Source organism: Electrona antarctica, assembly GCF_951216825.1.
Source record: "Electrona antarctica genome assembly, chromosome: 6".
Classification (NCBI taxonomy): Eukaryota; Metazoa; Chordata; class Actinopteri; order Myctophiformes; family Myctophidae; genus Electrona; species Electrona antarctica.
The window spans coordinates 35603341-35618790 of NC_136811.1; the positions used below are offsets into that span (position 1 = coordinate 35603341).

At 43.9% G+C, this 15450-nt stretch overlaps 1 protein-coding gene across 4 annotated transcripts in view; it reads right to left on the minus strand.

The window, feature by feature from the left end:
- etv1 (ETS variant transcription factor 1) overlaps positions 1-1892 on the minus strand; it is a gene marked incomplete at both ends in the record, with an annotated part of 17218 nt that extends 15326 nt beyond the window's left edge. For 3 of the 4 annotated variants that reach the window (XM_079502930.1, XM_079502931.1, XM_079502929.1), the window contains one exon: positions 262-322. In XM_079502930.1, the coding sequence (XP_079359056.1) occupies positions 262-322 (61 nt within the window). Of the gene's footprint in view, positions 1-261; positions 323-1087; positions 1136-1448; positions 1540-1847 lie in introns of those variants that run through there. The other variant, XM_079502928.1, reaches the window with a different exon arrangement.
- Between the last annotated feature and the right edge of the window lie 13558 nt (positions 1893-15450).

The following is a 15450-nucleotide window of genomic DNA, read 5'->3' on the forward strand; positions in this document are numbered from 1 at the left end:
AGATGTTTTTTAAGATTGTTTAAGTTTCTAATTGTGGCAGTGACAGGACAGGTAAAAGAAAATCACAGGAATTAACCCTGTAGCTATCAAATATTTCCTATAAATCCTCAAGGCTAAGTTACAATACTTGATGATTTGGACTGAATGCAGAATAAATGTGACTATAAAAGTTATAGACTTAAACTAAGTGAAACAAGCACATACACCATGAAGCGTGCATATTACAAATAGAATAAAATAAGTTCAATATTCACCACTAACCAAAACTTCGATGTTGCAGGCAGGGCGGAAAGAAGACACTCGCACTTAAATCCTGAAGCATCACGTCTCAGTTAGACCATGAACAGCATGTCTTGCCATTAGAGAAATGTAAAAAAACAAACAAAACAAAAACAAAAACAAAATAAAAAATAAACAAAGAAATAAATAACTTGGGAGGGGGGACTATATATCAATGACCATGCTGAAACCAACTCTTTCTGGAGTTTGTGAGAGAAAAAAAATAGATCCGTCGTTAAAAGAAAATCATCCAAAAAATGTAATTGAAGAAGACAAGATGATGATACTACAGCTGTAGAAGACAAGATTGTGCTAAGGTGTTAAGAGGAAGCCAACAGGGAGAGAGGGAGTTCATATGAAGAGAGAGAGAGGGAGAGAGAGAGAGTAAGTGCAGGTGAGGCTGAGAGAGTAAATGAGTGAGAGTATGTGTATGTGTGTGAGAGAGAGAGAAAGAGGGAGGGAGGGAAGGCAGGCTGCAACACAGCACTGGTGATGGAGGTGGAGGTGGCAGCATGCAGTGGCTGGTGAGCTCGTGTTAGCTCTCGCCAAAAGCAGAGGAGACTAGTGAGCATCGGAGAGTCTTCTCCTGGTAATCTGTGATGACACTCTCTGGGTAGAGCCTCCTCAGTCTCCCTCAAGACCCTGCTCTCATCACAGTCTCTAATGTATGCATGACACACAAAGGTGCCTCTTCCACACAGGCTTTTAATTGGACTGCAACACTTGAAGCAGATTTCCATCTCTCTCTCCTTTTTTTTTTCTTTTTTCTGTTTTTACCTATAACCCTTCAACAGCATAAAGCACTCACCCTCTGCAAGCCAGGTTTCCTGCAGTTGATAAAGATCCTGGAAGAGTTCTATAGGAGGAAAAGAAAAGCATATGAGTGACAGTGATCCACAGCCCAGAACCAAAAAAGCATTGAGAGACAGTTGACTTCATTATGACAGGGCTGTATACTATTGGGAGACTTGGCAGAGTCCACGGAATGCGTGCAGCTTAACAACTCAATTTGTGTCTGTAACCATTGACAGATGCTTGTGAGAATCTTCACAAACCACAGTGTTGTAATTGAGATTCTGTACTTAGGAGTGCAGGTGACCACAAACCAATTGAATTTTGCTTAATGTTTAGGAGCCGTGAAATTAACTTTCTCCCTGCCCTCTGCCTACCTTCGGTGTCCAGGGCCAGGTCAGACTTAATGAATTTTCTCTTTCTGTCATTTGCTGGCCTCTTGCTGCAAGTCCTCTTCTCTTGCGTCTTCTGTGAGAGAGGAAAGACATGGATCAATGTATTTTCTTTTCTGTCTGACAAAGTGATGTCTTAGTTTCCTGTAGTGTAGTGTACTAGTGCCTACACTTAGATTGATGGCATGATAGCATCTGAAAGCCATTCCATATTAAATCACTCCTCGGCACCTCACACTTTTAAAACGATATGACAAATGCCTAACGATATCCTATTAGGCTATTAGTTTGTCTCATGAAAATCACGTTCTATAACGAAATTAAACACCTGATTCGAGTAGACTACGCTCTGATTAGTTTTCAACTTTTCATGCAATGACTCACATTGAAATTACAGTAAGGCACTTGTTGGTCGTTGAATCCATCCATTTCGCACCGCCGAGGCTGTGATTAATTGATAAAGTGGTTAAAAATGCCTCTCCTGAGTCCTCCTGTCCAGTCACCCTTAAAAAGGAGAGATGGATAAAAGTCGATATGAATGACTGTCTCTCCTCCTTTTATTGACAATTTACAGTTTGCGTTGGCGTATAGACGTACGTGCGTAAAAGAAGCTAGACAGCGTAAATGTTGACGCACTACAAGCAGTAATTGTTTTGTTTTGTTTTAGAAGGCGTGGAAACTTAACAAGAATAAGAAACGATTCGAGAGTGCACTTACCTAACTGCTAGTGATGCTCACTATAATCATCCCCGTATTTGAGTCGCTACTCGCTATAGAGGAGAGAGAGAGCGAGAGAGAGAGAGAGGGAGAGAGAGCGAGAGAGAGAGAGAGAGAGAGAGCCGATAGAGAGAGAGAGAGAGAGAGAGAGAGAGAGAGAGAGAGAGAGAGAGAGAGAGAGAGAGAGGCACAATAACGCGATCGAAGGACAACAGGAGCCTGTGAATGTTCCGACTCCCTCCCGGCTGATGCCTGGCTGCCCAGCGCGCAAAGTCAGTGTTGCTTCAGCGCGGCTTGGCATCGCCTCCCGGGGCCTCCCATAGAAACAGCTAGACCGCGCTCGCTTTCCTATTGGTTGCCCAATGTATTTCACTGGATCACATTTCTAGCAGTCAAATCTAATGGAGCTTTATAAAGCGCAGGTGCGTTTTTGTTGTTATATAGCATATAGGACCTTTATGTAAACAAGTGCTTTTTCTGTTTTTATCCTAGCAGATTTATATTGACCTGCACTTTCTTTGAACTGCACCCATTCTACAAACTGTTAATACAATTTTCAATCAATCAATTGCTGTTGATCATTGATGATATCATGTCTATTACTTTTGACCATACTTTTTTTTTTTGACCACCGTTTTTGGTTTGTTTTCCTCTGCGAACTTATGGTGGCACACTGGCACCAGACTTTAGTTTGATATCCCACACTGATCGACAAAGAAAACTTTATACATGTATAGCCTTAGCCTACCTACATGATCTGCACACACACACAATATAGGCCTACTCCCTTTTGAGACACGCACGCATGCACACACACACACACACACACACACACACACACACACACACACACACACACACACACACACCTCACTCAGAAGTAGCAGTCCAGTCAAGTTTAGTGGCCATGGTAACAGTGTTTTGAAGTGCTTCCAGAGGGACTTGGCTCTTCCCTTCTCTGTAAGGGACACATTGTTGAATGTGCCTCAGACCTGTAGAAGCCACTGACCTGTAAGTAAACCACAGGTCACTGGGCAACTGAGGACAGCTTTCAAACATACAGTGAACGAGGACAGCTTCCAAACACACCAAATGGTATTATAATGTGCCGAGGGCAGCTGCTGCTTTTTAATTGAGAAATAGGCCTACCGTCAAAGCAGGTGTAATGAACCAAACAACCCTCCCAGAGCCAAGAATACAAGAGGCTTCTAGGGCAGTGGTTCCCATCCTTTTAGGGCTTAGAGCGCACTTGAAAAGGTGTTTGCGTCCCACCCATCTGACCACTTAACACGACTGATCAGTGAACTAACACTTTATTTTTTTCGGGGAATTGCTGTTAGATAGATAGATATACCTTTATTGATCGCATGGGGGAATTTCAGTCGAGGCAGCAGGGGTTAAGACTTTCAGAGTTACAGATACAGAGTAAGTAAAGTACTGTCGTATTTAAAGTGCTACAAAGGCAAGAAAAACAATAAGAAGCACCATCATACAGAACAACAATATACAATAGTATACACCTACATCCTGCACTATGCAGAAAACCAACAACCCCAGGTAACAGTGTCCTCACCGTATCCCGCCCCAAAACAAATAGTGTCCACCGTGCATCAATGCAAAAGAAAAGTGACAATAATGTTCACAGTGCAATCAGTACAATATCCATACCCTAAAAGTGTCATTAGAGGTCAAGAGTCCTTGGTACAGCTTTCTCTTGGGCTATCTTAATACATTTGGTCATTGGATCTGAATAAAATTATCAAGTACTTCCTTTTGGACTTGGGGTTGTTGATAGGTCATATAGAGTATGGTACATCCAACATGGCTAAGCATCCTATCAGCTATCATAATGTCCTTGAACAAGACACAACTGCATGCTAACTCACAGTAGCTACACAGCTCTGGGGAGAACACCAGAAAAATGAAAATGTAATGAAGAGTACAAATTAGTGGAATGTGACATTTAATCAGTCACTCTACATCTGGTGGGAAAATTACAGTCAAGAAGAGAAATAATCCAGAGTGATGTTCCATGAGTGGTTTGTTCAACAAGGTGTCCATCTCCAGGGTTTTTCTGACAACATCACAATAATATTTGATTAAACCACATATAATAGGCAGCAGCACCCATCACCATTTTCATGCATATGCAGCAGACACCATGCTGAGAACAATTCACACGGCAAAAACGATTAAGATACGGGTCATTCTTTACACTTTCAGTTAAATGAACATGCATGATTGTTGCAGTATACAGTGTGCATGCAGCTTATCGCACACATGATGCTTGATTTCAGAGAAGGACATGTATACTGCATGTCGGTGGTCATCCCAATGCCATCTTGGAGCCACGCAGGGCTCCATTACCAGGCAGGTGATGTGGATGTGAAGTGAAGTGTCACGTCATTCCTGCTTACTCCACCACCCCCACCCCTGAGGACGGAGAAACACAGGTCAAGTGCAGGTGTCCACCTTTCTGACACCAGGTACCAACAGTGAAAACAAGTGCTACCACCGTCCACCGATCTACCACAGCATCAGATGGACAGCTGCAAAGACTTACAGACAGATAGGTGGGTGATGATAATGTAAGTAATTTAGATAGATGATTGGTAGACAGATAGGCAGGCAGGCAATCAAATTCTTTCAGATATAGGTAGACAGATAAGGCAGGCAATCAAATTCTTTCAGATATAAAACTAGATGTAACACTTGCAGATATTGATGAGTTGTATATTGTCATACTCAGCTGAGTTATTGTCTCTTGTCTATAGTGGAGGTGAGTCAAAGTAGTGATCCTTGGCCATAGGTCAGTCAGTCAGTGCTGGGTCAAAGAGGGTGGGGTCAGCTCAGTTGTGACACACAGATGTCGGACGGAGGTGTTTGCATCTAATCTAATCTTGAGGCTGCCGTGGTCAACTGCTTTTGTTTAAATGTATAAGGTCTATGTTGTACTTGCCTGGTTTAGGAAGGTGCACGAACCGAAATACAGTAGAATTTTCCTTTTTTCAATTACTCATAACAAGATCCGTGGAACCAAACAGTAAACCAAGTAAGATGTCAGCGTTTGAGAAACCCCTCAAGAGTGACAAGGCGTGTAGGTGAAGACCAACATTTGGTATAAAGAAATAGGGGCCTGGTTCATCAGGCTTGTCTCTTAACCCTTTATTACAGATTGATTTATCCATATCTCATTTATTGCAATATTGTTTGGGCAAGTACATATCCATCCAATTTACACAAATTATTAATTATTCAAAATAAATTTGTAAGAATAGCTACCTCTTCTCACTATTTGGCTCCATCTGCTCCTTTGTTTAAAGATCTAAATGTATTGTCTATCTATGACATTAACATAGTACAGTCCTGTTCTTTCATCTATAAATGCACTTACCTTCCAAATATGCTTCCTACAACTTTCAAAGAATATTTTAAGACCAACTCTCAAGTCCATGATTATAATACTAGACAATCTGATAATATTCATCCTCCCTTCAGCTGTACCACTCTTAGCCAGTTCTCCAGAAAAGTCAGAGGTTCTTTACTTTGGAATTCACACATACTTATTGCCAACTCCTCATCTTCACTCTGTAACTTTAAACATAGATTGAGGGCCAGCCTCTTGAAGCAACCCTCTCCACTTGATTCTAACGTAATGTAGCTTTATTGTGCATACTCAGACACAGACAGACATGCGCATGTACACTTAGGCACACTCAGGCTTGCGCGCACGCATGCACGCACGCACGCACGCACCACGCACACACACACACACACACACACACACACACACACACACACACACACACACACACACACACACACACACACACACACACACACACACACACACACACACTTCACAAGTGTAAATAATGTATTTGTTGTTGTATTTGTTATTTTCCATACCTATGTTTGATTACTTTGTCTCCTTACTATTTGTATATTATCTTTGGTGAGAACCAGGGCCGGATCTACCATATGGGCACTTTGGGCACGTGCCCAGGGGCCCTTGGCCACCAGGGGCCCCTTTTTTTATTTTTTTTAGCTCCACAGAAAATGTCCCTGCTAATCCGAATGAAATAAATGGTGTCTAAAAAGATTAGTGTTTTATTGTTGGTGAGAAGGGCAGCTAAAAAGTGCAATTGTGTGTAAAGCAGCAACAATGCGCTAGATTGGCTGTCACTCTGGGGGGGGGGTAGGCGACCGGAAAAAGGCATAAAACTGCCCCAAAACGGCTCCAAAACCGCAAAAATGTTGCGCGCGCGTGAAGGGGGGGCCCTTCGAGCTTCAGTGCCCAGGGGCCCTCAGAGGTGTTAATCCGGCCCTGGAGAACCACATATAAGCCCTCCATGGGTTTCTTTTCTCACCTGCACATACTTCTCTTTTATTGATGTTACCTTTTTGTCTCCACCAGGCCGAAGGCATGGTGAGAGAGTATGTTTTGCACTCCGTCCGTGTGTGTGTCCGTCCGTGTGTGTGTGTGTGTGTGTGTGTCCGTCCGTGTGTCCTTCCGTCCGTCCGTTACCAGCTAATCTCCGGCACCGTTACCCCGGTCGATGCCAAACTTTGCACACACACTCCCTAGATGCCAACGATGAACCTCTGCCCCGCATTTTCCAGAACGGCCTGTTATAGCGCCACCATGAGGCAGCTTTTCACATTTGTTACCTAAAACTGCACCGATCTGCGTGAAACGTTGCATGCACACTCCCTAGAGGCCAAGGACAAACCTTTGACCTGCATTTTCCGCATGTGCCTTTTATAGCGCCACCAGGAGGCCGACTTTTGTAAAACACATTTTTGGATATTACTCCTCCAGATTCTGTCCAAAAATCTCACAAATCGTTACACAGTATCTCTATGGTCATGTGCTCAAGTCGGATCTGTCCGATATTTCATATTCCACCCTAATTGGCTATAATTGCCTTTCACAGTTTGCAACATTGCCCCGTTTTGAACAAAAGCCTCAAATCATGAACACAGCATGCAATTTACGTGAAATCTTTCACACATTTTCTTACTAGGCTGAGGAATATATCCCACCCTTTTCACATTGGCCTGTTATAGCGCCACCAACAGGTTGATTTTTGCAAAACAGGTTGTTTGGAACAAAATGCCTCAAATCATCCAATTGCCATACAAGGCAAACATGTTTATATTACTACTAAACATTTTGCCAAACATCTCACACAGTCCTATCCTCCTGGTGGAGACCTGTGCCCAGAAGGGCACTTTTTCTAGTTTGTACTGTTTTTATTGTGTGAATAAACTAAACTAAAAAAAAAAGACGCACCTTGCACAGACATGCAGCTGAAGACACAGGAGCTGAATACTACGGTTCTTCACAATAGCCATAATCAGGCTAAAGAGTCACCAAGTTAAGATAAAATGGCCAAGAACTACATAATGAGCAAGAACAATAATTGTACACTGTTTAAGTGTGGTAGGAGAAGTAGAAGGCTAAGATGCCAAACAAGCGCTAAGTGGACAATGCTCCAACAACGTCCTGCACGACACTGTGACACGTCACAGAGTAGACACCTGTGAAGCTGTTGTTCTTGCCACCTGAAAAAAGGGAAAAGTTCAAAAAACATCCCACTCAACAGGCCAACACTGACCATAAAAGGACAAATTCAGGGTGCAAGCCAGGTCAGGCTGAAAGGTTACCCAGCATAACACAGGAACGATGTGTGAGGTCATACATCATTCATAATAACACACACTTGAGTGCCAGGTGCACACTACAGCCTGGAGCTCCAGAACCTCTGCCTTGCATCCCTGGTGACCACCTTCCTAAACGTGGACCAGCCCTACTGTACACCCTGGGAAGCAATGCAGGGATTCCTCCAGTAGTTTAAACCCTTTATGCACGCTGGAGACACTGTTATGTGCCGCTGTCTCGAGCGGATATCCTCAGGGGATGCCATCCATAGCAACTTGCAATGGGCCTGATCTACACCTACATGGATACCCAATGTACCTGCCTAACTACCTCAAAAACGTCAATCATGTCCACAATCAAGGGTTTAAGTTTGTTCTCCTGATATGCCACCAAATGTGGAATGCCCTACCAACAGCCATAAAGAAGTGTGAATAGAGTAAAAGAGCACTTATAGGTGGCTGCAATTTGGAACAGACTTCTTTAGGCCAGCCATGAAATGTGGTCTCTCTCCAACGCCATCTCGGTAACTAAAGTTGGAGACTTCTCGAAACCAGACAACTATACCGAGCCTTCAGCTTCAGCTTCACATGTATCACTGCAAACAACATCCGAATGGTACTGAATCAATTGAGCATACCAGTAGTGGGTGTGGTTTTCTGAACCCACTGAAAAGTCAGCCATTCACGCAGGATCCTGGTGAATCATGACCATACCACCTTTGAATCTGTGAAGAAAGAAAAATGAAAACCACTAAACAAAGGGTATTTATTAAATGTAGTATATCATATAATTAATTATTCAAACTTTTATTTTCACAGAATCAAAGGTTTTATGGGCATGATTCACCAAGATCCTGGATGGCTGGATTCTAGGCTTAAAATAATTTATATAAATATTTTTGCAAATCTCTATGGGAGAAATGGATGGCAGATTTTTCAGTGGGTCCAGAAAACCACACCCGCTACTATGCTCTATTTCGGCCTGGCGGAGCCAATAATTGCTTAGTAAGTAATTTGCAAGTTGAATAGGCCTATTCTTATTTAAATGTATCATTATGGTGGACTGCTAGTTGACTGCTAATGCATTCAGCAGTTTGAGGAAATGAGACGTAGCTTGCGAAGTTAGTTCATTCAGACAACCTCAAGGGGGTTCATGCCATGCTCAAGGCGCATACTATACTCAAGGGGTTAACATGCTGCATTACTATGTGGGTGTACAGTGTGTGCAGTCCCTCACGTCATTCGCCGATGCGGCAGTCAGCTGACCAATTGGGCGGGCTACTTAAGCTCACCAGTCTGCATGCTCTTCCTGCCTTCCTCTGCATATGGTCCCCGGTTGTATGCGATGTTTTTTGTTCCTTGTGGTTGTTGCTGCTGCTATTGCTGTCCGTGTGTGCAGCTACTTCTGCTTAAATTATGCTTCTCAGCTACTGTCCTTGCTGTGATAAGGGCCTGCAGGTTGTATGCAAATATTGAGTTTGATATGATTCTGCTAATGCTGCTGAGTTCTACTATGTGGCTTCAACAAGCTTCATAATAGCCCGTTTTGGTAATTAAGCCGGATGCGCAGTCAGTGCTGCAGCTTCTATTGTAACATGGTATGTGTTCTATAGCCAAGTTCTCATTTTGCTAATGTTTTGCCAAGTCAGCCCAGGTGCAGTGTTTCTCCCATTCAGTGATGGGTCCTCAACTCATGTGCAGTGGTTGCCACGTCCGCTTTTATAAGCAATGTTGGGCTTGTTTTCTGTAAGTCAATTGTTCGGTTCTGGTGTTCTGTCATGGATCCAAATGACCTTGTCCAATGAACTGTATTGTTTCAAAGTCGTCGTAGTCAGTAGGGTATATATTGTTAAGTTAAGTTGTCACGTGGCGAGTCCTAGTCGGGTACAGGATGGTTCTACACCTGGTTGCTTTCTTTCTCAAGATCTGGCAACTCAGCTGCCTGTTTGTCTCCTAGCAGTTTCATTCATTTTGGAGCAAGACTTCAGTCACACTCTGCTTACCAAAGTATTCCTTAAAACACTTTCTATATGTGCTTTGGAAAGTGTTGTCTGTGAGGTAACTACCTTAATTGCAATCTTGATATAGGTTGGTGCTTTTGTAGCCATGTGGTGTTGAGGCTTCCTCATTGCCATGAGGGTTTGTTCATGCTAAACTAATGCTAAAGCTAGCACCCTTTTGCTGTGATTTATTATGCTTCAGTTTTATGCCTGGTTAACACTAATACATTTATGCAGCTCTAGAAGAGCTTTCTGACTGTCAAGTCATATGTGGCATAGTTATTAATCTTAAAGTTATTCCATGTTTCCAATTCATAAGGACAGTATCATACGTTATGGTTAATTCATCTCAATCCATTTCAGTTATGTGCAGCGTCATTCTAAAGTAGGTTAAAATTGCAAATGCATTTGCAGTAATCTCATGTCAAGTGACATAGCCTACTGTCTACTGCTGTAGATCTGTAGATTTGTTTCTAGCTGTTTATTTTCGGACGTATTTCTCAATGGGCATCATTTAATTAGTGCTTTCTTTTCGTTGTATCATGTCTCAGCTTCACTATCCGGGTTGAGCTGTCTTGGAGAAGAGTTAAAAGCCTTAACAAACTGCTGCCTCCGTCCGCCTCTTCAAGCATATCTAGCTGTCGGTCAATATATATATATATATATATATAGCGTCTTGTCACCGTGTGTCCCATTGCCCATTTGTCACCTTTAATGTTTCAGATTCATATTGTATGTTCTGTTGATCAGTCCTTGAGTAGGACTAGGTAATGGCAGTTGCTTTGTGGGACTGAAGATGTTTCAAAAGGCGGTAGGCTAGCAGCTTGCGTATTGCTTCATTTCTGCACAACTAACATCCACTGCCAGGAGCTCTAAAGTGAAACTCCTAAACATTAATTCATCACTTATCCGTGAGGGGACCCGGGATGAAGGAAGGCAGCCATAGACGTATGTCTATGTTCGCAGCAAGCTTGGCTTCCGTGTCGCAGTGCTTGTGCGACCCATAGCGTGTGAAAACGTGTACGTCACCAAGAGGGGGTGGCGTCTGAAAAGCTTGGGACGGCCCTCTCGTGGGCATTAAATTCTAGCCCACATCACTCAGAATAGAGTGACGGTGGTATGTATTTGTAAATATTAAGCTCGTTCTTGGCGACAACATAGTGAACCAACACCACGTCGGGCCCAAATACATTACAAGGACAAGTTAAATGTTGTGAACAAACACGGCTGTGCTTAGATACTTTGTTGAACATTATGTCTCTGCGCCCATGCGCCGATCCAAGCCATTCTACGTCTTTTGTAAACTCGTCAATCTGGGTTCCTTGATGCTGTCTCCATGCTGGAAAGCTGAACATCTAATTACGTTTTCTGGCTCATTTCCTCGACGTGACCTGCTGTGGCACTTATTTACTGAGCAAGTCTGCACCATTGTGAGGTCAGTTTTGTTTTGTTTTTCTCAATGCAAACAAGCCAGCAAGTATGGCGGCCGCTACCATGTGACACATGTGTTGATGCCCCCTCCAGGAGATTTTGGTACACCCTATTGGTTGTGTTTTCCCCGGTGCAGCCGGGAAATGTAGTCTGCCAGTTTGTATTCAGACCAGTAATCGATTTGATGTCGCTCAGTACCACTATAGTATTGAGTAACAGCATTAGGCAAATATCACAGTGATGACGTTTAATGTCTATTTAATTCCGCAGTGGATATATCATAAGTTTGGGTTAGTTGCAACTTGCATAGGAGGCCTTTGCTTGTTTCTCCAGTTTCAATTGAAACGGGCCTCCACCCTCAGGGGGCCTCCGAGCGCTGGCTGACTGTCGGGTGTCCCCCGCCACCCTTGGCCTCTCGCTCACTCGCTCACTCATATCTTGTTGTTAATCTACTTAACGTTGCAGTTAGTAGGGATGGGACCGATTTTCTTCGTGGCCGCTTGGTAGCTACTTGGTAGCTACTATCAGGTGAAATCTGTTGTAAGCCTTCATTTTCTGGTACCAGCTCAGGGGCCTCGCTGCTAGTCGAGTCCGCCCAGGGTCTGGGAGGTTGTGGCTCGATCACCGGCTGGGTCATACCAAAGACTCCGGGAAAATGGGAACCCAGTGCTTCCTCCGATCCTCGGCACTCTGCATCAATGGTCGGACTGGAGTAAGTCCCTGCGTCATTCCAGTGTCACGTCCAGGGGCTGTACGTGTACATCAATCCGCCTCACACTTCTGAATCAAGAGTTGGGCTCCTGCCCCGGGCCTCATGACTCTGCAAGGCTTGTTTTTCTGCTCCTCTTAGTTATTGCTTCAAATGGCATTGGATGGCAATCTAAATGAATGCAGTATAAGTTCATAGGTAATGGCATCGATGTCGTCAATTATCTGTCATCGCTTCCTCATAGAAGCTGTTTAGTGTCATGTTAAATAAATTAATACATGTATTAACAATATTAATTATTATAATAAAAATCACACCCGTGTGAACTGAGTGGTGCAAGGTCTTATATAGTCTGATCAGCTATGTCAGTGACGTCACACACTAACCATAGTAACCATGCTCACCTTTGCACGGACACGTAGGTATACAGGTACACAAATACAGACAAGCTGGTTGTTGGAGTGGTTTGCACCACTCAAAAATAAGTGGCTATACAGGACAGGCATATATCTTGCTTTCTCTCAAAGCAGATCATGTTTTATCTATTATCTGTGGCTCATTTGTTCAACAGGTTCATGACCCTCAGATATTCTCTTGGTCCTAAGCTTTCTTTCAGCACAAGTCTCAGACGTCCTAAGGTCGCTCAGTCAGGAGATTCACCAATGCTTCTTCAGCTGGCGTTGGTCGGTTGGGGTTTCTTCGAAAGTGATGGTTCTAGTATCTTGCGAAGAAGTAAGTCCATCACCCTGACCCTGACCCTGCAGCGCTGTTGATTCTGCAGCATGATTATAGATTGCTCGTATGGAACATAGTAGTGTATCTCATCCCAGTTCTGGACGAGGGTGGTCTTGAACAGTTCTCGGGTCTGCATGACATGAAGCTATTTTAACTTCTTTAAGCTCATATTCAATTGCTCAAAGGCCTCATGAAGAGCATATGCCGCTCATGTAAGTTAATTCATTAGGGGCATCTATCACGTGGGTGTCTAAATAGACTAGGATTAAGATCTAAGGCTTTTCTCTTTAAATATCGGTTTCTCTCTCTTTAAACGGCTTATCGGGCTCGTGTGGTGTGGGAAGTCTCTTCTGCTGATCTTGACCCTCAGCATGATCTCTGTTTCCGATCCGTGCTTAGGATCCCCTATTCACACTTTTAATCATTCAGCCAGGATGAAGTATAAGTAACTCTGTCTCTGCTTGTGTCTTTTAGTTCTGCATTGGGCAACCTGCTTTGGCTGCGTTCTGGACTCCGTAAGGTGGCGCGAGCCCTGCCTAAGCCAGGGCTATCGGTCTTCTCAGCTCATGCCCTCGCTACTCCTGATTCTACTGCCACGCTGATGCGCCAGTTGCCAACCAAAACTCAGGCCATGGTCCTCAGCTGCCCATGAATCATTATGTGCATCTAATCAGAAGAGCTTCAGTTGTTTATTCAGGATGTAATGAATGCAAGTGCTGTATCCGATCAGGAATGGTAATCTTATTACCTTGCATATACGGTGGTCGCTGGGTGGAATGCTTACAGGTCGTTATCTCAAGCTTAAATGGCTATAGTAGCATACCGGTTCTCATCTCAAGCTTATGTTCATAGCGGCTCTGAAACAGCGGGCCGGTGGCGTTCCTCTTGCTGACAGAGGGCCGGTGGCGTTCCTCTTGCTGACAGAGGGCTGGTGGCGTTCCTCTTGCTGAGGACGTCGGCGTAACGGTGAATGGTTGCACTACACGTGTGTAGTGCAGCAGCAGCAGCAGCAGCAGCAGCAGCAGCAGCAGCGTAGAATATTCCTCTATAGTGGCAATAGAGGAATGGCCTCAAGCTTAAATGGCTATAGCAGCATACCGCTTCTCTTCTCAAGCTTGAGAAACAGCGGGCCGGTGGCGTTCCTCTTGCTGACAGAGGGCCGGTGGCGTTCCTCTTGCTGAGGACGTCGGCATAACGGTGAATGGTTGCACTACACGCGCGCAGCAGCGTAGAATATTCCTCTATTGGCAATAGAGGAATGGCCTATCGGCGAGCGCAGCCAAGCAGGCCTTTTTCAGCTAAGCTTAAGGTTAGTATGCCCCAGCCGATCCCAGATGGTTGTCTCTCATGCTGGGAGAAGAAAAAAAAAAAAAAAAAAAAAAAAAAAGAAAAGAAAAAAGGGGATCGGCCGGGGCCCCACACATTATTTTTTCTCAAGAGGTAAGCCTCACGGCTCGGCGTGCAGTCATGGCTACACATAGCTCACGTAAAAGTTAAAATATCCGTGCAAAATCCAGAAATGCATAGCTTGCATTTCGTCACTATTCTCAGTGGGACATCTGCACGGATGTGTATCGGTTGAGTATTCCCGTAGGGCGTTCCGGTTCTGCTTTGTTGGGGGGGTTAGCATATCCGGCAGGTTCCAGAAATGCATATTTGCATTTCGTCACTGTGTATCCATAGTGGGTCACCTGCCCGGATCAACGGTGAGAGTTCACCGAAAGTATGTGTGTTGGGGGGGTTATTGTATATCTATCTCCCTGCTCTTTATATTCTGTGTTATTGCTTAACCATGCCGAGCAGGGAGAAATCCAGCAGAGCCGAACGCCAAATCTAATATCATATGCACACTTGTTACTCATTCTGCAATAAATATTGGTTTAACTATTCGTGAGTTGTCTGACTGAAATGAGACGTAGCTTGCGAAGTTAGTTCATTCAGACAACCTCAAGGGGGTTCATGCCATGCTCAAGGCGCATACTATACTCAAGGGGTTAACATGCTGCATTACTATGTGGGTGTACAGTGTGTGCAGTCCCTCACGTCATTCGCCGATGCGGCAGTCAGCTGACCAATTGGGCGGGCTACTTAAGCTCACCAGTCTGCATGCTCTTCCTGCCTTCCTCTGCATATGGTCCCCGGTTGTATGCGATGTTTTTCCCACCTCCTCCCCAGCACCACCACGGCTCTGCTATTTATGTTCCCCATGGGGGGTTATTGTATATCTATCTCCCTGCTCTTTATATTCTGTGTTATTGCTTAACCATGCCGAGCAGGGAGAAATCCAGCAGAGCCGAACGCCAAATCTAATATCATATGCACACTTGTTACTCATTCTGCAATAAATATTGGTTTAACTATTCGTGAGTTGTCTGACTGAACTTACAATAAAGACAAACATAACACTCTGTCAGACAACAACAGCACTTTATTGTTTTCCATTTTGTCAGTTAATGGACATCAGGCAGGCAAAAATATTTTGGACAGAAAAAAACTTACAGAGTATTGAAGCAATAAGCAAAAAAAATAACTGTGTACAAAAATACAACTTCACTGTACAAACACTGCACTTAGAAAGAAAAGAGGTGGAGGCTTGGTAGACCTCAGTCTCCAGGCGTATGGCACTTTGAACAGATACGAAAACAGTCTGACCTAAACTGGTTATAGGAAAACATGCAGGAATGCATTGCTGTTGAAGGCGATTCATGTGTGCGTGTACTTGTGTCATTGT